This window comes from Melospiza georgiana, chromosome 8 (genome assembly GCF_028018845.1).
Source record: "Melospiza georgiana isolate bMelGeo1 chromosome 8, bMelGeo1.pri, whole genome shotgun sequence".
NCBI classification, from domain to species: Eukaryota; Metazoa; Chordata; class Aves; order Passeriformes; family Passerellidae; genus Melospiza; species Melospiza georgiana.
In genome coordinates, this window is record NC_080437.1 from 19,937,652 (window position 1) to 19,962,576 (window position 24,925).

The 24,925-nt window shown below is 35.5% G+C and overlaps 1 protein-coding gene across 3 annotated transcripts in view; it reads right to left on the reverse strand.

Annotated features, from left to right (window-relative positions):
- The window catches only part of ERCC6 (ERCC excision repair 6, chromatin remodeling factor), a 41,648-nt gene that overhangs the window by 13,354 nt on the left and 3,369 nt on the right, over positions 1 to 24,925 (reverse strand). For 2 of the 3 annotated variants that reach the window (XM_058029524.1, XM_058029522.1), the window contains exons 3-9: positions 24,489 to 24,609; positions 22,425 to 22,533; positions 20,070 to 20,787; positions 13,529 to 13,654; positions 9,683 to 9,841; positions 5,675 to 5,810; positions 167 to 337 (exon numbers count right to left, since the gene is read on the reverse strand). In XM_058029524.1, the coding sequence (XP_057885507.1) occupies positions 167 to 337; positions 5,675 to 5,810; positions 9,683 to 9,841; positions 13,529 to 13,654; positions 20,070 to 20,787; positions 22,425 to 22,533; positions 24,489 to 24,609 (1,540 nt within the window). Of the gene's footprint in view, positions 1 to 166; positions 338 to 5,674; positions 5,811 to 9,682; positions 9,842 to 13,528; positions 13,655 to 20,069; positions 20,788 to 22,424; positions 22,534 to 24,488; positions 24,610 to 24,925 lie in introns of those variants that run through there. The other variant, XM_058029525.1, reaches the window with a different exon arrangement.

Below are 24,925 nucleotides of genomic sequence, written 5' to 3' on the forward strand. Positions count from 1 at the left end.
CCCATGTAAATTCATTAGAAAAGTAAAGTAAGTTAAATAGTCAAATACAGACCATTGTGATGTATGCTTTTATTCTTTTTTAATGATCAATCATATATTTTTATGATAGGCTACTAGACATTGAAACCTCTCTCCAGAGCACATACATTTCTTTTTTATAAAGTACCTGCTTGCATGCAAGTGTGACTGCAGCATTTGGATTTCGGATTTTGTGACCCTCATCCAGAATGACATAGTGCCAATCATATGTGTGGATGTTGTCTTGCATCAGACGAATGTACGAGTAAGATGTAATTAAAATCCCATGGCATGAAGCAATTTCATGAATTAATTTCACCTAAAAACAAAAGGTGAACATTGTCAGTGGAACAGAATCCTCAGACCTACACACACACAGATTTGCTATCCAAGGTATGTATACAAAGTATTATGAAACCAGATCTATAATTTACTTTGCAATGAAAATAAGAATATGCAAGATTTTGATTATATTTTTCTTAGCTCATCTGTGAAAGAATGAAGCACTTGAATACTGTGTTACAGCAAATCAGAATTTACCAAAAGCCTGGTCAGAAGGAATAAATGGTTTTTATTTTCAACTTTTTAAAGGCAATGTCTGAAAAAGCAAACATTGGATTTGATTAAGGTAATGGGTTTCTTCAAGTTCTCCTATATTTGCTTCACAAACTCAGCTTTGTGTACTGCAAGCAAGAATGTTAGAGGAAAATTAAACAAGTGAAATACTGAAAAACAAATACAAAAATATATTTGTTTAATCCTAAATTCTGTCTAAATTTTCTCATTATAAGACTAACATAGTTGCTACCAATCTTCAAATTTTGTGCTTCTCTGGTAAGCTTTAACCTTCCCCCAGGTTTTTACTAGCCTTTATAGCTGCAAGTTATGTAGGGCAGGGACAGTCTACATCATTTCTGACAATGTTCAGGACTCATCTTTATTACAGTTATCCTCCATGTATAAATCTAGAAGACTTAAACAGCAGATGATGAGAAGGGAAAAACAGAAAGTACAACCACCACTAAATTTGCTAAAGTAAAGACAAATCCCTTATTACTAGAAGTGCCTTTTAATTAAAACACAGCCCACAAAAAACAATTAAAAACCAAACAAAAGAGAAAAACCCATATCAAAAACTAAGATGGTGTCAATATCCATGACCTTTTACTGTAAAATTACTTACACACACCCCAAGATTCAAAAAATTCTTTTCACTGTTCAAGAATATCTGCTTTCTGATTATCATCTCCTGATAAAACCACAACACATTATTTAATGTTGGTATCACGAGTCTCAAGAGAATATGTAATCTTTAGAATAATTTGTATTACAGACAGAACAGGATTTCTCTGCAGGTGTGGGCATCCACAGCTTAATTCTACCTGGTACATTATCCATAGTCTGCAACTTTTCTCAAGTCTCAGCAATGGTCTGTCATAGAATATTGTAGACATCACTACCCAAACACTTAAGACAAATCATCTCGGGTGATTTAAAATTAAAAGCTTGTAAAATATGTAACCTCTCCTAATTTTTGCAATTAATAGGGTATGTCTGCAATTAGCCTGACTTACAGAATGCTACACTCTTGTCATTAAAAGATGTTTTGTGAAAGTGCTGCTGTTATTATGGAGGCTCAAGAGACCAATCCCTCCTAGAGGGCAAACAGTGGACTCGTAGAAAACAACAGCCATAAATCACGCTGTCAGGTAGCAGAGAGAACAGAAGTGAAACACAGGCACATGAAGGCCATTCATTGTAAACACACCAAGGCAGAATCCTAGTCAGGATTTACTGAACCTGTAATTAATTAAAGTTTCCTTCAAGCTAAATTTTTAATAAACAAGGATTTGTGCTGACAATGAAGAAACAGAACAACACAATTTTATCAGCTCACAGTACAACAATTACTAAGTCTCATTTTACTGCATTTGGTACCTTTTCAAGGTTGCCTTCACTTTAAGTGCCGTTCTTGGAATAATTCTAAATATTTTAAAACATGCTAATGGATCTAATATTGGATACAAACTCTTGAGGGTGTGGTGTTTTATAATTTAGGCTATTTTACAATATTTTGCATATAAAATATATTAAAATATAAAATACAAACACACACAATATATAATTTATATACATATAATTTCTTTAATACACAGTTTCTTCATTTAGTTAGATTAAGGCATGTCTAAATTTTATTTTTTCTCTGGAAATACACTATAATGAAATATTTCAGGTCACGCACTGTTACACTAAGTTAAAAAAAGTGTGCTTGAGAGAGACAAATCCTGCTAATGCCAGATTACACAGCAGTTACCTAATTCTGAAATTCTGCACTCTGGCCTTTATCTGATGCTAATGAATAAGAGGAACATGTGAGTATATTGAGTAATTATGAACTTGCATTTTTGGTTACCACAGTACTTCAGGCCTTTACAGTTCAGGGACAGTATTTTCTCCCAACCTTAGGTGGTAAGTTGATGGTGTTGCCTTGTCTTCACTGGAGCACAGGAGATGTACAAAGACTGGATGAATTTTGGCAAGCACCATTTCTTACAGCTAAAAGGTTCATTATTTATTCTCAGGACATATCTCTAAGCAAATGCTCTTTTTCCTCTCAATACCTCAATGTACCTACATTTTTTTTTCTGAAGGTACAAAAACAGGACAATTTTTAGGACTGATGTTTACAGAAGTAAGATTTTTTTCTTTTTTGACAGTATTTTAAAAATATTTAAGAGGACATGAAATCGGAACTCTTATGTATTGTTATTAAAAAAAAAAAGGTAATTTTCTTAGACCAAAATGTGTATGTTAAAACTGAACTTAAAGACATAGACTAGTGACAGCTACAAAATTCACTAAACATTCAGCTATCTTTGAAGCAAGCATGAAGTCAGAGATAGTATCTAGTCACTTATCCAACCATATATAATTTGTGAATCAAAAGTGCATTCTTCAGTAGGCTTATCACCATCTCATAACCAACCACTAGGCCTGGGGATCCATAAATTCAACATATAAAATCTCTTTATTATTTTCTTGCCCCAACAAAAATCCTAAATGGCACCACAAAGAGGCTTCAAAAGAACACATTATAATTTTTAATGATGTAAAAGTTGCAATAAAAAGAGCTAAAACACTTATTACATATTCAACAAGAATGCTACTTCTTGGAGCATGATACTAATTTTATCTGAGTCTGGTCCTTAACTCAGAGCCTTTTCCTAAAACACAAGTTCCATATGCAATCATACAGGTAACTGCAACCTCTGAAATTGACTTTTCTAAATGTAGATTATGTACTCTACTGTGAGGCTAGAAGGTCTAAAGTTTTCCATGTGTAAAGTCATCTTAAAGTAGATGGTTTCACAGCTGCAAGCATCATGAACTTGACAATTACTTTCTAGGGCTGCATTGTGTGTCCTGCATTTGACCAGAATAAGGGAATGCAAATTTACACATTTACAAACAGTATGTGACTAACATCAGCAGGAATTGTTAACCTCAGTGTGTGTTTCTGCTATGAAACACTGTCCTGCCTAATGGGATATCTGTCATTGCTTAACCCTTTTTCTCTGAAATTCTCATCCAATAGTTTTACAATTAATATTTGTCCTTAGAAATCACCTATGCCTCTTTCACAGACTTGTAGAGAACAAGCTGCAATACTGGGTTTTACCAAACCTGCTGGTCAACCACTACAGGATAAGGTAGTCCTCAAAATCCATTAAGATCTTTACTGTCTGACATTCATTTAGTCTGGAGGACAATAATGTTCCTCCACTGGTACAGAAAATTGCCCCCTCAGAAGCTGAAATGACCTTTCTGACTCCAAAGCTGATAACAAAGTTCTGTTCCCCAATCCTCTCCTGGAGCTGTCCAACATGAAACTCTTCTCATTTACTTTAGGATAAAGATACACAAATAGAACAGGTGAATCCTGGAATTGCCTGTTAATTCCAAACAAGCCTGTGCCACACTGAGACTACAGGTGAACACGGAGTTGGTTTTTGGCTAAGTAAAATTAATCTCAAAGAATTTATGCAGTTTAACCACTCTTTTAATATTTATTTAACTTAACTTATTCTTTTATGTCTTATGCCAGAGCTTAAAGGCAGAATGGTCCCTGGATGAGCATTACAAAGTTAAGACATGCAAAAGTGGTCTTCTGCAATGCCATAGTTTATCAGCAAAGGGAATTGCTGTAAGATCAGAACTAAAGTATTCATAATGTATTTTGAAAAGAAATCCTAGGCAGGAGTAAATCACCTGTCCTGTATTTTATGTGATATATTTTCAGTGTACTAGTGTTACTTATGCCAATTTATTAGCACCAAACTTTTACTGCAGGTATAGGGGAAGTAAAACAGGAAAGTTGGTTTTTTCCTTACTTTAGCTTGCTCTTCTCTGATTAAGAGGCATCTAGGAGAAAAACGTGCATGTGGTTAAGACCTTATCAGTGACACCTGTTTAAAGCACTGTTACACTCTTAGAAGATAAGGCATTAGGTTGAGTTCTCTAAATCTGCTCAAAAGTGCTTACATCTTCAATTTTAAGTTGTTGAATATATATTTGAAGGATGACAGTGGGAAGGTGAAATCTTGAAAACTTTACTATTCCTGCAGATGGAAAAATTTGAGTCAGTCTGTCAAGTCCATTAATTAAGAAACAGCCCAAAATAAGCACACATGATTTAATTTAGGAAGACGTGACCGTGTTATTGAGGTCAACAGACTTTTAGGGCTTGAAAACACACCAAGTTAATTGAACAACAGGAAGCTATTAGCACATTAGAGTGTGCTACTCCTTTTTTTGCTAGGTAATGTAACTGCATCAATTACTTCAGAATACGTTTAATCAAGTGCAATTAAGCACCACATAATCTTAATGTTATTACAAGAAATTCAATAAATATTTAAAGAGAAATTTAAAAATGCTTTGCTGAATCCTGAAAACTCATTTAAACATTTGAAATATGATGGGGAAAATAAAAATCTAAGTTTTCCTTGTTTTGTTCCTGCAATGTACAAAAGTTTCAAACTTCAGAGAAGTCAGGCTTTCCAACTTAAGCAACAGACTAAGAACATGCCTATGAAGAGACTGTCAAAGAAAACTGAAAGACAGAAAGGGCAATGCTTGAAACAATGTAAACTAACAAAGTTACTCTGTCATTAAAGAAAATGAGACTGAGTGACACCAACTGACAGCAACCAACTGAAGAGAAATTATCCATGCAGGCAAAACACATTAGATATCAGATCAATGACATAGTGATGCAAAGAAATGCAAGAAAAGGATTCACAAGTGCTACAAGCACTTATCTGGTGTACAAACAGTCTAGTCAAACTCCTAGCATGGACTACAGCACAAGGAAAACTCAAGCAAGAAACCTGTTACTATGTTTAATTTATTCAGGCAATACAAGTTTTCATCATAATAAACATGTATTCTATGTCAACCCTCTTTTAGTCCAGTTTACTATGAAATCTATACAAGACAATGAGCTTTTTGTTCTTTTAATACATTCAGAGAAAGGGCACAAGAAGCCCTTTCCTACACAGAAGCATTAAGCAATTAAGCAACAGGGGATTTTGTTTTTTGCTAGTGACAATAAAAAGAAGGCCTCAAGAATTACAAAATGAATGTCAATCATTACCTTACTCTTTGTATAAGAACCAGTTTCATGGAGCACAGCAACTCTAAATGGAGGCCACCAAGTGTGGAATTCTTTTACCCACTGATGCAACACAGTAGCTGGACAGACAATCACTGTCGGACCCAATCCCTGGTACCTAAAATAGAGTATTCAAGGAAAAAACCCTTGATGTGAAATAAATAATTTGCATTAAGTGGCTCATTAAAATACACACATTAAAATGACATACTTTACTGTTTAAGTGGAATATGAGAGCTATGGAAATTAATTGGCAATTTGTTTTCCTGGAAGTCTGTTTTTTAAAGGAAGATGAAGAGGGTACTGCAAAAAGAATCCACTCATTGAACAGTTAATGGATGCATCTATCAAGCTAAACAGGAATAGAACAGCTCCAAACAATAAGGCATAAGGGAACTTCCTCCTGTGATATTACAAATCAGGTTTTAGTGACTGCTGTTTCTATAAGTGAAAAGAAATCATTAACAAGCAATTATTTTATTACTTCTATTATACGGAATGTGTAGCTAGAGTCTCACAAATGAACTTACACACAGGTGTTCTGCTTCATGTTGGTAATATACTGCACTCTCATCACCATAGTTTATTGATAAGACAAGGACTCTAAAGTGACAGACTATATCATCCATGGATGTTAAGATCTGAGCTTGGCTCAAACTCTCTCATAAGTTTCTTATTCGTAATTTTATTACTGAGAATTACTAAAGAGGTCTGAAACAAAGTTTCTGTATATGAAGTTCAGAGCTGCTCTTAAGGTTAAGAAGGGAAAAATCCCTTGCACACCAGCCAAATAACTGCCACAAATAAATACCAACAATCCTGTAAGAAATATATTAAGTAGTGGTTACTAGCAGTTATTTTTCAAATATATTTGCTCTTTAAAAAATGGAAAAAATTGACTCTGCAAACAAAGGCAGTACTTCAGTTATCATACATTGATCTGTGTCTATGTACTATCCAAGTGACACTAAATAAACAATGTAAAGATCACAATATACATTCAAGATCACACACTGATAGCAATAAAGGACTTCTCAGACAACAGCAACACCCTGCTTAAAAAAACCTAAACCCCTTAATATCTTCAGAAACTGCTACCATGAAGAAATAATATTCTTTATCAAAAGCTTATACATATGCAGAACAACAACCCGGACATTGCTTAATATGAACAAATATAACATAACCTTACATGGTCTAATTAAAACTCCCTGCAATCCAAAGGGAAGAAACAACTTGGAGACATGAAAAATAACTTCAACTATGCTATGAATCCAAATAATCACTGCTATTGCTCTTAAAAATACCTACAGCAAAAAAGCCAACTTTCCCAGAACATACTAGTTTCTTACTCTTCATGGGTAGTAACAAAATACATCTGTTTATTCTCCTGGTCTGTTTTCACACAAGCTCACATGTAACGTTTATCCAGATTTTTTTCCCCCCTCAGTTTACACAAAGAGTTCACACCTCCTAGGATCAATTTTCAGAAACTCCACTCCCTCTCTGCTTGGCTGTGTGAAAACTCTTCTGTGACTAGTCTGACTTTACCCACTCTCCACTAGCCAACATTTTATTATTCTCCTGAGAGCTTTTATTTATTTATATAAAAGAGTCATCTAGCTTCTTCCAGTCTGAGTTGTTCCACAAAACAAAACAAATCATATACTTCTGCCTGCTACACTTGGGAGGCATCCTTCATTCTCCTAATCACTGCAACACTGCAAGATCTGCTCTGCTGCCTATCCAATTTATATTTGTTTTCCTTGAACAAAGGTGACATTTAAAACATTCAAAACCAAAGTCTTACTAGTGCCTTGTACCAAGGTAATAATACTGTCTTGTTCCTACTCCAAATATATTGCCATATTGTATTCTGTCCCTTTTTCACAGCTGCATTGTATTAATAGCTTATGGTCAATGTCATATTTGGTCAATATATCCAAATCTATTTCTTTTGGTTTATAAAGCCCAAATAACAACAATCCTTTATTTGTTGTTATTCAATTGGATGAAATTGGAATTGCACATAAGTTCAAATTCCTGCAACTTACTACCAAGAAAAAGCAAACTGTACTCATGCTGTATTTATAATCTTTAAACACTCAAAAATGTTTTATTATAACCAAATGTTTCCAAGGACTGGCAAATCACGTTTTCAAGCTGAAACAATAACTAAACCTGAGTGAAAATAAGAGAACAGGGCAGCAAGAGCAACACACTTTTTCTGGGGCAATGGATTTTTATTTACCTAAGCACCATGGAAATTAATCTCTGCCACTCAAAGGAGAGATTGAGCTGTTTATGTTTATGTCTCAGTATCCAGAAGAGCACAGATGGGTAAATAATCAGTGTATAAACTTTCTGTCAGTTTCCCATCTGATGTTTCAAATAAATGAAGGCAAGTGTGCAGCAAAAGGTTTTTGTTACACGCCAAGGTAAGGAAACCCAAGCTAGGTGGGAAGACACTGACAGTGCCGACAACACAGCTTTGCCCCTCTTAGTGCTGGCCCTGCAGAAAGGCTGCCCAGGGAGTCTCCTGCCTATCAGACTACACTCATCCAAGTAGAAACAAGTTAACCAGTACTACTGGTAACCAATATTACTGCCTTCGCAGCCCAGGGCAGGAAAACACTTAACTATTAAAGATGAAGTTGTTTTGACTGTCTGCCTTACAGCATCACACACACAAAATCAGAGCAAGCTTCACCAATATATTAAACCTTGTTTCCTCCCACAGAATTACAGTCATGATGCAGTGACATGCACCAGACAAAACATGAAACTCAACACGTTATCTTACATGCAGAAAGAGCACTGCAACTTAGATGGGCAAATCGATTTTGGCCCTTTCAAACTTTTATTGTAGTTTTGTGCTATTCAACAGTGTCAAGAGATGTCCCTGAAGGATTTCCATCAACTCAGTGGTCTCCCAAGTGGGGTAGGGAATATAAAATAATCTGTATAATAGCATCCTTAACCAGGCAGCCATATTAAAGTAAATCAGCTGGCCTGAATGAAGGATCTATGGAGTTTATTTTTATATTAAGACTATAGTAGAAAGAAACCAGAGAGAAAACAGGAATATTTTCTCTTTAAAGCATTATTTTACAATTTGTGTACAAGTTAAACATAATTTAAACATACCTCTACATAAAGGTAATTATTTGCTTCGAACAGTACTATGATAGTTGCTAAATTTCATGCAGCTATTTACATCAGGTAAACAGGCCAACAGAAGTAGAAAACTCAAGTACGATTCATGAGTGCTTTTGCAAATCTAAGGATGCAAACAAGTATCTTGCCAGTAATGCCACCCATGAAGGAGCAATTTCAAAGCATTGTTCAGTAACAAAAAACCATAAAATATCTTGTAAGAAAGGCCATTAACACTAGCATAAGTCTTGAAAAGCAGCAACAACAAAAAAATAAGCAGATTGAAATTCCTCCGCATAAGTTACTGGTTTTACTCTTACTACTAATTTTTGGCATGGATAATTCCCTGCCCATCAGAAACTCTAACTTTCACTGCAAATCAGCTTGCTACTTCCTGTAAAACATTTACCTGGTGGCTTGCCAGAACAAATATTTTAATGTAAAATTTAATAAATGGAACTAAAGGTATTACATCTAATTTAAAATTCCATATTGTGTAAACTATTGATATTAAAGTAATTGAGTTTGTAAACAATCCATTTGTGGAAGGTAACCTTAGACACTGTATTGACCCAAAATATCTAGTGTGGCTCATCTGCAAAATGAAGCATCAATGCCTGGAATTCATTAAAAGTGTTACATGTTTAATTTTTCCTGCCCTACAGCTCCATTGTCTCGTAAAATTTTTCCTTTGATGTCCCCCACTAAAAGAATTAAAGGAATATTGTAATTGAAATGTCATTAATAATTCACAGGACCCTCCTCCACCAGTAATACATCTGATGAAATATTAATTGAGCTCCACAGACTGACAGTCTGCAGAGAAGCACTTGCCTGTAATTTGAACCACGAGTCCTCATATTGCTGTAGCTCAGACCTGCCAAGAAGGCAATTATCTGAATGGTCTTGCCCAATCCCATCTCATCTCCCAGAATTCCTCCTGCCTGCTGGCAGTGCAATTCCCAAAGCCACCTAACACCTGTCTGCTGGTACCTAAAACAAGGAAAAAGAAGATGGCAAATGTTTGATAATACAGATCATAACAGAAAGTACTCATGAATTAATCATTTGGCAAGGTTCTCATACCAGTTACTGTAACATGCTGGATGTGTGTTTTACATGAGCGCTGTATTTACTAGGTCATACATTTTTGATGCACTCAGACATTACATGTGACTTTTGTTCTTCATGCAACACTAAAACATTTGTAATTAAAGCGACAGTCATTGTAATTAGAGGGTATTTTATTTCATATATGTATTTAAGTGCTAAAAGCAACTTTGAAAGTTACTCTTATAAAGCATTATCTTTTCACAAAAGACAAGATGCAGGGGTCTAGTAAATAATATTATTTGGAACATATTCCTTGAACTGAAGGAAAAAGTGGACTTGTAAGGGGTACAGACTTCATACTCTACTACAAAAACGGATCACATCTGCCAAATCATACTTTTTTAAGCATAAATTTATTTAATAACATTTAGTCTCTTTCAATGAAGAAAAAAACCAAGACTAAGCAATAGATACTATTGCAGTGCAGGGGATACAGCAGAGCATTATGTGAGAGCATCAGGGCAGTTTCTACTCCCAGTCCCTTCACTGGAAATAGTACAAGCAATGATGTAAAATACATTCCATTTAAAAGAAGTGGACTAAAAACAAGATTTATGACAGCAAGCTAAAAAGGTGAAGATAAGATACTGGGCTGAGAATCACTTTAGGACATACCTTTTTATAATAACACAAAATAGTGAGACCAGTAGGAATAACATATCATGTGTGGGGGTTAAATTGAAAAGAAAAGAAATAAATGAAAAAGCATACCTTTAAATCACTTAAAAAAAATCAAACATGTTTCAGCACCTCAGTGCCTTGTAACTTACAGGAAAAAAAGTTTACTGATAATTTTCTTGATGGCATGAATTTCTGGAGTGCAGAGCACAGCAAAGAGCAAAACACTTTTTAAATAGGGGTCATTCATTTTAGGTGATTTCTTATGTGCATTTCAAAATCCTGTTTCCATCCTTGAACAAATAATATTTAGGACTACTGACAGCTAATGACACTAGTGTCTACAAAGTACTATTAAAAATCAATTTGTGATGACTTTGGTATGGATTTAGAGAATGCTAAATGGAGACAAACAAATGGCTTGAGTAGTTAAAAAAAGATGATCAAAGAACACATCTAATGGTTCAGACATCACACTATCTGCTAGTGTCTCAAAAGCATTATGCCACGAAGCCCTTAAGAAACCCTTTTATTAGAAATTAATTCACCTTAAAATGCAGCAATCTATAAAACAACTATGAAATGGCTTGCAGGATTAGCTATAATTGGATTAAGATGCTATCATTACTACATTTTATGAAGACAAAACATCTTCTGAAAAACATTAAGGAATTGAAAATAACCCTAATTCCAGTCAGAAGGTGCTCCCCCAGACAAATGTTCAGCATGTCTCTTCAGAAGACAACCATTCAATAACTTCCTAATACAAACTGTATGTAATACTAAAAAATAATACAAGAGCTTTAAAATTAGATTAATTTATAAACATATTTCTCCCTCTCCTTCCTTCTCCTGAGAAAGTTTCACAGTAGATAATTAAGCTTGTGAAAAATTCTACTGCATGGTTATATAAAAACATAAAAGATGCAGGTGCTGTTTTTGTATGATCATATAAACATGCAATGTAACTATTCAAAAGTTAAAGGAACTCCATTTTTGTGGTTATATGGAAAGATAATGAATTATTTTCAACCTTACACTTTTATTGCACCAATTTTTATAAGGTTTTTTGTTTGGGGTTTTTTTTTTTTTTAAATTCCAAAAATATTCTGGAAGTAAATAAAAGTGCTGCTGGCCCTCCAAAATAGTTACATTGTATTGCACTGCACACAAGCAATCATGCTGTGATGCATCAAAATTCACCACAGCAGACACCAGAGTTCAGCTGCATTGCTGCAGAGACAAAATTGTGTTCCAGATTTATCAAGGAAATCACACACTGGAAGCACACAGTGATGAAGGCTGTTTTCTAAAAAGAAAACATAGAGAGAGCATTCTTGTAGGCTTATGCAGATGGCAAAAGGCAATGTTTGCAGGTCTGCTAAGTTTTGTTCCACAGCAGCATCCATGTTATTCCTGATCAATATTTAGCAAAGCAGACAAGTGTGCATGGAAGAAATAGACTGTCCACTTTAACAGACTTTCCAAAAAACAAACCTGAGAGTCAGGATCCTATTTCCAGCATGCGCTAATTTCTTTGGAATTTAACTATGCAGGAAGATCACTTTAAGTACATGCTATACATGTCCTTGGGCCAATACCCTTCCTTGTTTTGTACTAAACTTGCTCAGAACTCCACAGTTTAATGCCTATTGACCATGGGCTTTCCTACACTGGAGATTTCAGCAGTTAAGTTACGAGTCAGACAAATCATTCATGGCAATTGATCTTTCTAACCACTTAAGAAGTTTTGCCAACTGACTCATGCTTGCAGGGATACCCTTCATTAGTGAGGCTTGCATCTTCAAGATTAATTTTTAGTGACTGCTCTATTTCATTTCCCTTCGGGTTGCTCAGACCACACATCCGTCCTCAAGATGAATATTTGTGCAGTACCTTCGCATAAACAACTGGAGACCACATATTGGCTCTGGATGGTCCCAGCAACCAAGGCATTAATTCAACCCCATTTCTGAGCTAGTGCTTTCCTTCTGAGGACTACAGGACAACAGTAATAATTTCTCTGAGGTCAAGACTAAGTGGTTCTCTTGGAAGGGTTACCACACACACCCATTATAAACCAGGGCTTTCTACTACAGTAACGTTTCAACAGACTTTGCTTTCAAGAGACGAGAAGATTTTCCTTCTGTGTGAAATGTTGCCAACAAAACTGAATTCAAGCCCATTATGCATGTAGTTGTGTTGGTTTTTTTTTTTTTGAGATGAACTTGAAAGCATCATGGGGCACTATGTTTTAAAAAACTGAAACAGAAAACACTTATGTTGAAATCTGTAATTAAGCATTAAATAACTAAAGAATGAGTTGTAGAGTGTTTTCCATCTACCAGAGGAATTAAGATTTACTCCCTATATTTTAAAATTTTACCTGAGAAAATGTTCAAGATTATTTTATAGTATGAATTACCAACAGTTACTTTGAAAAGACTTTCAGTAGTTACTTAAAGAAAAAGTTCTCCATATTTTCTAGTGGCAGAAAATTTCACTCCACTCAATCAGAGAAACACCTGTTTCTTGTTTTCTTTTATCACAACTTACCATCATCTTATGTTTCAAAGGAAAATTATTCTACCACTCCACACCTGAATTAGGAACAAGCCCATATCAATAAAAGAATTCATTTATACAAATAGACAAGGAGAGCTTCTCAATTCATAGTTTAGCTAATTCACATTTACAATATTCACATCAGTCAGTTATCTTCACATAATTACATTTTGTGCTCACAATAAGTTTATTTCTTTGAAGTTTGATCCTGAAATCTTTTAAAAAAGAAAGAATCCTACTGAAACAATTGAAGCAAAGTTGAGGCATCATTCACTAAAGTACACGTTACAGCAAAGGTTATCGGGAACTCACTGTGACTACTTCTACTAATATTATTAACAGCATAGAGTGGCATCATACTGAAATAAAGCACATAATACATACTTAAAAAGCTTTTTGAAGAGAAATCTGGGTACTTTGAAACCCTCTTCAAATTCAACGTCACTTTCTTCAGAAAGTTCCTCAGCTGTTTGATGTTCTTTATCCTTCAAACGTTCTTTTTGCCACTTCCTGCAGTAATACAAGGAATCAACATTCAATTATAGCATGGAAAAGATTCTGCATGAAAATTACACTGAATTTTGATCAAGTAAAAAACCCAAAACAACTCCACATGCTCTGATGTCATGATTTAAAATAGCAATGCTTTGGAGGAGAGAATTATGCAAGTAAATGCTTGAAATGTCTGATATATTAAAGTGTATTATAAATGTATACGTTTTATAGCTAGTTATAATTTTCTAATTTTCTATAGACAAAATTGCTAATATAATGGAATCAACAGCTCATAGCACCAAAAAGCCTGGCAACTTTAAAGTCCTAAATCTCACTCCCCTTAAACCCCCCCTCCACCAAAGTTTTGATAAAGTTTAGGTGTTCCAAAGCTATTTTATTAATTTAATCGAACACTTAAATTTAACTTCCTTCCTGTAGAGAAAAGTGAAGCACTGTATAATCTTATACAGAAGACTCAGTTGGAAACATCACCATCTTCAGGGTGACATGCTCTAAATCTGTAATGCAGTTATTATTAAGAGAATGAGTTTTATGAGGTTCTGGAATTACAGTGTGATTTGTGGTTTGCAGTCTCAACTTATTTGGACTCCAGGCAGCTCAGAGAATTACCCTCCTGTCCCATCATTCCCCCACTGCTGAGAAAGTATCAAAGGATCTTCGACATTGCAACAAAATGATGAACTTGTGTTTCAGTGACGCAAACCCATCTGCCTCTAAAGGTGAAGTGTACTCTAGCTGGCTGTGTACTACTCGACCAACAGCGCTTCACTGACAATTTGGCATTTGTTGGAATTCTCTCCTGGAAGTGCCATTTAGTGCAGGCACACTGAATGTGGTGGGTAAACTGACAAAATCCTACAGAAACTGGCAAGGCACACAACAGATTAAAAACATCCATAAGCTACTGTTCTGAATGCAGTGCAAGAGCAAACAATCATACACTTCTTCTCATGAAAGGAAGCTGATTGTGTGAAGTCTCTAGATGGACTTTTCAGCAGTACCTTTTGAGAAAATACTTCAAGTCTGTCTTTATGGAACTAGTCATGAACTTGGTATTGTTCTATTAACTCAAAATAAACACCACCATCTCCAAAAACACATAAGCTCCAACCACTGCCAAGACTGAAAGCACTGAAAAACTAAGACAACACAAAGCTGGTCAGGTTTACAGAGCCAGTTTCACTGAAGCATATTTTGATCTCAAGTCAAGATGTCTTCAGAAGCAAAAATAATGCTGGGGGAAAAAAGAGCATATCCAGGGAAAAAATTGGATGACCAAAAACAGCCATCAGTTTGCTGTTTAAAACTGATGATTTGCTAATGTTTATACAGGATTCTTCTTATTTCATTACATGAAATCATGAATTCAGCTAAGTTGTAAAAAAGAACTTACTAAAAACACATGAAGTGTCACTGTTTTCCTCTTTTATACACCTATCCTAACAGGAATGGAAATCTCTATTTTAGAGTAGCAGTCTGCTAAATCACAAAATTACACTCATGGTCTGCAGTCTAGCAGGCAGATATGATACCTTCTAAAGTCATATCATAAGAATGCATTTATGTTTCTTTCAGTACTACAACGTTATGCTATCAGGCACAGGGGGTCTTAATTTTGAGTTCCAGAAAAAGAAATTCAAATCGACACATGCTGATAGTCACTGCTTCAGAGTGCATCACTACTGGAACTGAGACATGCCACAACTTGATTATTTCATCTGACTGGGTTATGACAAGACTCAAACCAAGGAAGGAAATTCCTACTTACCATACTAAAATCAAAACAACTAGAGATTACACAGCTTATCAAGAGACATGTAGGTAAACAATCCATACTAAACCCAAGCAGGGCAATAATTTGTACAAGAATTTGCCATTAATTTTGCACTCCAACACGAATCACCACCAGCCAGCACAGGAGCAGCAGCCTCCCCTGGGAAGGAGCAGATTGCCCTCTAGTGTGCATTGGGAAAAGTGATCCAGAAATAACCAAGAGCAAACTACAAGGTTAACTCGAAGCTGTCCAGCAATTTAGGCACTTCACCTCCATATAGCTAGTACATTTTCTTCAAGAAGTGTGACCAACATTGAGATTTCTCCTAAAATGATACATGGAAAATATATAGAATTTGAACTAATAAACTCTGTACTTAATTTTCCTGGAAAATATTTCCTTTTTACATGCTCTGTTACTTCACTGAAGTATTACATCTCTTCCAAATATCTAGAAGTTTTTAGCCATCAATTACCAGTTTCTGAAATAGCAGCAATTTGTTATCACAAACAACTTTCAAAGTTTGGAGAAGCTATTCAGTTTCTGAAAGGCTGTGAACTTGAAGTATCACACACCATTAAGATATTCTACACTGAAATGTCATTATTTTATAAAGAAAAGTGTAACTATCCAAATGGCTGAAGCCATGGGAGGACAAACACTATTTCCAGGACCAGGTCAGTCCATTGGCTAATCTGGTCTTGTATCTTTCCCTGAAGTCAGATTTTGGAGTGAGAAATAGTGGTCATCATCTTTGACTTAAATACACAGTAACTTACTTCTCATTTGGTCAATAAATTCCTTACACACATCAGTTAAACATCATTAGTATGCCTAAGCAATCATAAAATACAGCTTTTACTATATTACCAAAGTCTCTTTAAAACAGAAGCATGACCTTTAAGAAATCTGTCTTATATTGTCCATTGTCACTGACATAAATGTAATTTTATCCCTGAAAGTGAAGTATGAAAACCATATATCATACAATTAAATTTCTTCTTAATATAGGAATGTATTCAGATACTAAGCCCATTTCACACTTATTGCAATACCCTAGAAAGAAATTTTGCACCCAAAACAGTAATGAACACAATTTAAGTTTTTTGGTTTTTTTTTTAAATGCAGTCAGGAACCAAGCTGAGTATTTAATATAGTTTGCATTTGTGAAGCACAATATGTTTTATATTTTATACAGCTAAGAATCCCTTACAGATTATTCTAATTTGCTAAATTGAGGCATTCAGTATTGCTTTTTTGATCTAACTTTTTATGGTCTGTATGGGTGGATTTAATTGGTATGTCCTAACAGATGAAATACATGCACTTAGTACCACAAGCCTCCATAAGTAAATTAAGACTGATGTAGAAAATTACACACTTGAGTTTAGAATGAAAGGTGTACTCAGTGAGTGAGAGAAAATATATCTTCATTTGTGTCCTGGCTTTGTCACTTTAAAGAGCAGCAAGAATGCTTTAAGAAAGTATCTTTCAGGAAAGGTAATATTTAATCCTTTTTTAACTTACAACTTTGAAACACAGAGAGATTCAATAACTCAGATATATCAAAGAAAGCTAGCACATGAAAACTGATCTATGAAAACCAATTTAATTTAACACAATTTTTTTCTTTATGAATCAACTGCTTTGTGTACTGGCAGTCAAAATTTCCTGCTACTCAACTGCCTGGATATCACTTGAGAGACAAGAAAAGAAGCAGCTTCCCAGCCTTGCCTCTGTGCACTTGACAGCAATAGAAGTCAAACAATTGTACTTAACAAACTACACAGAATACACAAGAAAACACAGATACAGTACTGATCTCCCATAATATGACTTGTAATTCCTTCCTTGAAGCAGCAGGCAGATACATATTGACAACTGGTATGGGAAGAATGTACTTCAGACTGCTAAGGTTTATTATGACTCCAAGCTCTTACCTTATACTGACACTGTCCTGATGTCAATAATGTAATGCATTAACTACATATAAGCAGGAAAAAATACTTTATACTTATGTTTGGAATTTTAATATATGTAAAGGAAAACTTTAAGTAATATAAACAAAATCTTGATACTTTGTGGTTTCCATATCTGCAAAGCTCGAGAATAATAATAAAAAAAAAGTAGCAGTTTTCTTGTTGAGAAAAAAACCAAAAAAGTTTTATTTCCTACACATTTAATAGGCATTCAAGGTTACTATTGTTGTGTGTTTCTTGGTAAAAGAAGTTAAAAAACAGGTCCATTTTCATTTTTTCCATAGTCTTCAAATAAACTGACTGCCCTGGTGGGGGAGTGAGTGGCTGTGTGGGGCTGGGCTGCTGGCTGGGGTTAAACCACGACATCTGAGCATTCATCTGGGCAGGAGGGAACAGGTTTTGATCTGTCAATATACCTGTTGATGGAGATCAAGTCTCTGAGACATTCCAGTACCATCATAGAGACTGACTAGCTGAGCCTCTGGGTTCAGTTGATAACAGCCAGTATGGATAGCTGGGAAAGACAATACACTAATTTTCAGTGAGTATTTGAATTACCTACAGGTGCATGACAGTATCCTATTTACCTTACTCTCCATAAACCTGATGTTCCCTGGTACTGTTCACTATTCTAGCAAGCTATGAATTCACCTTAGGTATAGACCTTTCAGAAGAGATTTTGTTCATCTGCATGTCTACACAGAAACATGGCTCCAGTAACACTAACTAGAGAAAGGCAAGATCCACACAAGGAAAAACCCTGAAATTCCTGATAGCCTCAGCTGACTCTGCATAGCTAAATTTTACTTTTTCATGTTCCATTGCTCACACCTTGCTTTGAGTGACTAGGCCACTCTCTGGAAGCGGTCTTTAGAAGGACAGGCTGCTCTCCTGCCCGACATTTCCTACAGACAACAGCTCCTATTCTGACAACAGTCTCTTGTTCTGGAGATGCTCTGCAGTCATGCAGTTAGCTAATTATCCTGCTTTAACAACATCAATGTAGTTTCCCCTTGACACAGACCAATCTCTTGAAGTCCCATCTCTGAAAAGTTTTAATGTTAAGGAAACTCATTTTCAGTCTCTAAGAGTGTAGGACTGAATTCATTGCCAAGCACAAGACGAGATGTTCAGAAGAATGAAGTAATCCTGAAGGACTTTCCTCTGCCTCTCTCACGGGTAAAATATACCATAATCTCACCCATTCATTTGCATTCAAAAGTAAAACTGACACGAAACAAGATATAAATGTAAGCAAATGACAGCATTTCTATAGCATTCTTAATATGTTTCTTAATTCACTACATTTTATTTTCTCATGGCATTTCCCATAATGAAGATTACCTGGGGGTGTCAGCATAAAAACATCAATGTGGACAGCTGCAGCTTAACAGCCACAATAACTGTAGCTATGAAATTTTTAAGAGATGTAGTGTTTTGGTAGCAATTACAGTTATTGATATTTCTAAAATTCATTTAGGCTTTTATTGTAACTTCAGTAACCAAAAGAAATGTAGTCTATGATATGACTTTGCTAAGGATAAATTGTCACAATCTTAACGTTATTAAAAAACGTTTTTGAATGAATTTAAACTGTGAGTCATATTAAAACTTTCAATCAAAATAAATTACTCTTGATGAAAACACTGAATTAAAAATGATTTAATATTGGTCTACTTTAAATGTGAAGAATACAGTTTTATTCAATAAACCAGTAAATATTTTACTGATTAAGAACAATTACATTTGTTAATGAATGCCATAGAAAATACATTCTTTTGACCCTTTGGACATTGTTCAGATTAGCCTCTTGCCAAAATTTCTATTCAAGAGCAATAAACTATGCGTTACTTTTGAAAAGCAACATCCTGGGTTTGCAAACATATTGCCTTACATCAGTTCCTAATCTGCCTTTGTAACCTGGGATGTGAAAGTGAAGTTGGGCTCCTTCTACATGACATTTTCTTCAACAGAGAGCATTTCTGCTACCAGAAGACACCTCTTCCTCCACAGCAACCCAGGCTCTCACCACAGGGGAGATGGTGCTCATACCTCTACTTGATATTCTCTGACACAGCACCATTTAAATCCATAAGATTTTATATTTGCAGAGAAGTGTGAAATTTGAGCTTCCCAAGCATTAATCAAGTTCCTATGCTAGGCTTTATCACTACATCAATCACCCTTCACTATCCTAATACATGTTCTTCCTCTCACTTTAAAGAAGCTGTTTTCAAGTTCCATGATTTTCTAGAGGACTGTGTAACTACCTGAAGGATGTTCAGTAAAGGTACCTAATTAAAAGTACACATGCCATCAACAAGCTGAAGTTTATTATATGAAACTCAACCCTTATACTAGAAAAGAGACAACACGCCTGTGATCACCCACACATAGGTTATATATATTTCATAAATCACAGATTAGCACAGGTGATCCACAAATAAGGACCTATAACAACAAGAAAAGTTCAACAGCAAAGTTGTTTTAATTAAGCTCCATGTTTGCATCCTTCTGGAAGGCTATCTATGATCTTTCTGACTACCTCATTTCCCTTACTTCAACACACTCCCCAGCACTCCATTATAGCTATTGTCCTTTGCATGTTCAACATACTAATTTATTATTATTAATAATAAAAATGTCTAGGACTGACCTTAGTCTCTGTTTATAATAGTCCACATCTCCATCATCTCTCCATCGTCTCACTTTGTGCTTCCCTGGTGTATGCTCCTCTTCCTCAGAGCTTGGAACATAATCAGCATCAGTTTCAGCTTCTTTAAAACTCTTCTTTACCCTTTTTCTTGATAAACTCTTAAGTTCATAATCAGAATCATTCTCAGCAAGAGAAGATGCCTGCTCTTCTTCCTCTTCTGCTGCTTCTGGATCCAAGAGCTCCTCATCAGGTACGTACTCAGACTCCCCACTATCCTCCTCTTGCTCATGCCTGCACTTCTTGGCCTCAAGATATTTCTGTTCCTTTGGAATCCTGGCCTTGGAATGAATCTGAAGGGCGTGCTTCTGAAGCTCTCTCAAGTGTTTTTTTAAACGCTTATCTGTTTTTGAGAGGGCTTTACCACTTTTCTCCTTTGTGGCAGCTGCAGGAGCCACACACTGAACATTTTTGGCTTGTGCTTTCTTCTTTGCTCCTTTGTGACGGGATAACTTCTTCCTTTCAGATGACAATTTAGCCTGGTCTGCTAAGTACTTCTCAAAATCAGATGTTTCATTTAGCCTTAACTGTCGTGCCTTCCTCTCTGGCTTCTGGGGTATTTTAGTTCCAAATGGAGTCATCTGACCAGTTCGGATGAGCTCTGCCCACTCTGTTTCCTGAGCAGGCATAAGCATGCTGCCAAGGGATGATGGACCAGGTTCTGCAACAAAAGTCAGAACATACAGCATGCCTTTAACAGCTTCTGTGTAGCTAAAACACAGGAACAAGGGTGTTACACGTACTATCAAAATGCAAATATTTCTGAGACAACACTCAGCAGTGAGAGCTACCATAAAATTACAATTCAAATGATACATGAACTCTAATGTATCACCTATGTTGTCAACTGTCAATATGTCACCATGTTCAGAACAAGAAACCACTGTGTTCCCATCTGCAGCAACACTGCCCACTTCAATTTTATTATTGATTTTTCAGTCCTACTCAAAAGCTTGAAATTTGACACTTTGATTACCACACCACAACAGACAAAAATCTCACAAAACACAGATTGTCCTACCATATGCTTCAAAAAAACCCAATGAGAAAACAACAAAGAATAAAACAAAACCAAAAAACCCAAAACTTGTCTTCCTAGCCTACAATACTAATAGGAAGATGATGGTTTTTAAAGTCAGATTGGCTGCACAGCACTCTGCCATAAAAGAGCACTTTTAGGTGCACTTATTATACACAAACTGTAACTGCTGTTTGAAACCAAAGAAAAAGAAAAGCTCTTGAATTCAGGAAGCTGAAGGGGAATTCTGCCCTGAAATCTATTACTAGGACCCAGAATTTCAAAGTAAGTCTATGAGGATTGCCAGCACAGCTTTAAATGTCCCATTTTAAAGCACTGTATCTATCATATGTTTAATGAGTAACAACAGTGCACCAGGCCTGAAAACCCTTCCATCTCCACCCCTTCCTACTGGAACTGCTCCATTTCCTCTGTTGGGCTCCACTCACTTCTTAGTTACATTTCAACACACTGGGTGCCTGAGTTTTGCTGTATGAGCCCTCCAAAGAAAATAGGATTTAATATGCTTTTCTTCTGAGAAAAGTTAACTGAGGCTTTGACTCCTTTGAATCAGGAGAGAAGCATGAGCTGTACAAGATGGGAATCTACTCCAGCCACATGTGCAAGGGTCAAACAGCACAAAAAGTTTTTTCACCTCTGCAAATAATAATATAACCCACAGGTGATGCACAGACACAAATGGGACCCAAACTTGCCCTGCAGAATACTTCAGGTTATTGACTGTGGCCAAGCTTAGCTTGCAGAGAGCAGGGAGAAAGAACACCTAGCAAAACACTGAGGCAACATATTCTGGAAGAAAACTTACTTTTAATTTTAAAAATCACACTGCAGCCTGAGAAGAAGAGCACTTCCCTCTTCCATTTCTAGTGATACTTCCCAACAGAAAGAAAAACCAATTTTGTTAATGCTGATTGATAGCATCCAGCATATAAAATGTAATTCAATCATGATGTTAGTCATCTTTATCAAATTAGCTGTGAAAAGAAATGTTAGGATTTCCAATTTATTAAGCCCAATACTCTAATGTGCCTCAGCTATCCCTACACAGCTGAACACAGATTAACATCCATTTTTTAAAACTTCCCACATGAATATGCCAAGATTTGCAGATCTGCAGGTGTACAGAATAAGTGTTCTTAACTCTCTTTGAACACCAACCACTGAAATTTATTTCCTTACAAAAATCTTACAAAATAGCTTCAAACAGAAAAAAGGCATTACAAAGTAGAACAGAACTTTCAGCCTTTTCCTACACATACCTTCATCTTCCTCATATTCAATCTCATTTGCTTCATCAGCAAAGTCTGTTAAACCAAGTATTCCTTGAAGACGTTTTTGTTTTGCTTTTATCTTCTTCAGCTGTTGCTCCTTTCAACAAGAATTAAGTAATTTAATTTTTAGTCTGCTTTATAAATTTGCTAATCTTTTAAACAACACTTAAATCAATATATTTGCAGTAGCTTCAAGCAGAATCTCATATTCAAATATTTACAGTATCCCATGTGATAAAAAAAAGTGCAAAAAAAGCGTCACCAAAATACCGCAGGGCTCCAACCCACAGCAAACACAATTTTGGGTGTATGATTATCTTACCATATGTGTATAGTAAGATCAAGCTGTTTACACACACAAAATTCATGTGCACACTGCATTTTTATGTACATTTCTTAAGGCCATTTTATATGTTGATTCTAGTGAAGGAAGCCCATCAAAGCAGGCTGCTGAGATGCAGAGAACACCAAGAGATTTGCTCATGATTGCAAGACTGAGTTCACAACTACCAAGCCACAAATAAGAGCTGTAAGATTAACTAAGATTTATTCATCATCCCAGAAGTTGTGGAATTTTTTTTACAAAGGAACTGAAATTGTAAATCAGTCCAACATCCTGATAGGTGTTTGTACATTATTAGTTCAGGAGTGGTCATGGTTAATTTAACAGCAAAAAATAAAAAGTGAAATGACTTCAAAAGATCAATGTTACAGATTATGTAAGGAATATAGTTTATTACTGCTATGAAAATCATTCTTAGTTAAAAATTCCTTTGTTACACCTTTTTTTCTGATTGTAATATCCTCAACAGTGTGTCCAGTTGTGATGGCATGGGTCTTTGATGTTCCTAACTTTCCTTTGTGAAACAAAACATCCCAACCAGTAAAACAAAGATACAGACAATGTAACATTCACATTTGAAACTCCATGCTTTGGAAGTATTTCCTCACCTAGAAAGGCACATACTTCAGTAAAAATCAAATCCATTGCAAAATTCAGGTTATTAGGACCACTTTTATGGCTTAGGATTTTGAAAAGATTTTTTGTTTCACTTCAAAGATGGTTAAAAACAAACTTGCAAGGAGGTCTGATTTGCAACTAACAAGTGTGCAAATCTCTTCAAGCAGTATGAAAACAGACAGAATAGTGATCATGCTTTAACAGTAAGTCCGGTTCAATGCATTCAATGCATTTCTTCCTACTATTTCCAGCTGCTTTTTTCTAGTCCTTTACACTGCTCTGTACTGGCTCATCACTTTCTTAATTGGCTAAATTATAAGCACGGTATTATCCCGGTTACTGAAATTATCAAGGTTAAAAAACTGCAAGTGAGTGAGTCAGTGGCAAATGACTTAAGACTGGCCTTCTAAGGGCAAAGGACAGAAGTGTCAGAGTCAGGTTTATCATTAGAGAAAGTATTAGGGTGAACTTCCAGCAGACAATGAGCCGACCAAGGTGCTACACTCCTGAATAGTAGAAGTTTCTCTTTTTTCAAATCTCTTCCCTATTCACAGCTGTAAAGGCCTATTGCCTACATTACCCTGATGCCAGCTGGATTGCTTTACAACTCCCTTAACTCTGCTCTGCCAGAAAAAAAGCTGCAGCAGTTTCTGCCAAAGCAATGAGTTAAAGGGGCTCACAGAGAGAAACTGTGTGTACTGACAAGATACAGATAATGAAAGAGGGTTAAGGAAAAGAACACAGGGAAGGAATAACCATGAGACCTGAGATTTAGTTAAACTACTGAATCATGCCCTAACAAGGCTTGGTCAATTCTTCAAATATTACTATGAGGGTTTTAATTAATTTAATGCAAATCAATCTTCTGAACTGGAAGACCAGAACTTCAGTTTCATATCTTGTTCCAAAACTCAGATTAAAAAAAAATTCAGCACTTTAAATTCTTTAAATTAGTATGAAATCATCTCAAAGGAACAGCAATTCTAGACTGACTCTGAACTATATAATTAAGAATTATATAACCAAAGCCAAACCTTAAGACAAGGTACAAACTCAGTATTGCTAACAGGAAATTACTGTAATCCAATTACCTTGTTATATTTTTGCCGTTTCACAGAATCTAGTTTTCTGTTAACATTTTTGTTGTCAGCAGCTTGAGGTGAAAGTTCCTCAATGATTTTATTTATATGTCTCAGAGATGTTGTACATGATCTGAAAAAAATAATAAGATTGCAATGACTTGGTTAATTCTAGAAAGAAACAAAGCACTCTCTCGATTCTGACAATTTAAAAATTCCAGGAGATTTAACATAAGACTTAAAAATGTCTAAAGGCAAGGTTCTGAATAAGGATAATATATTTAAACAACACTGGAAAGACTAACACTTAAAGTTGTAGATCATAAAATATGTTTAAACTACATTTTGATAATAGTAAAATGTGAACTGACAACCACTGTAGTATTTAGTACTCAAAAGTTACAAGTCTGATGATGACAAGCAAGAGTGGTTATTTTCATTATTCAAGG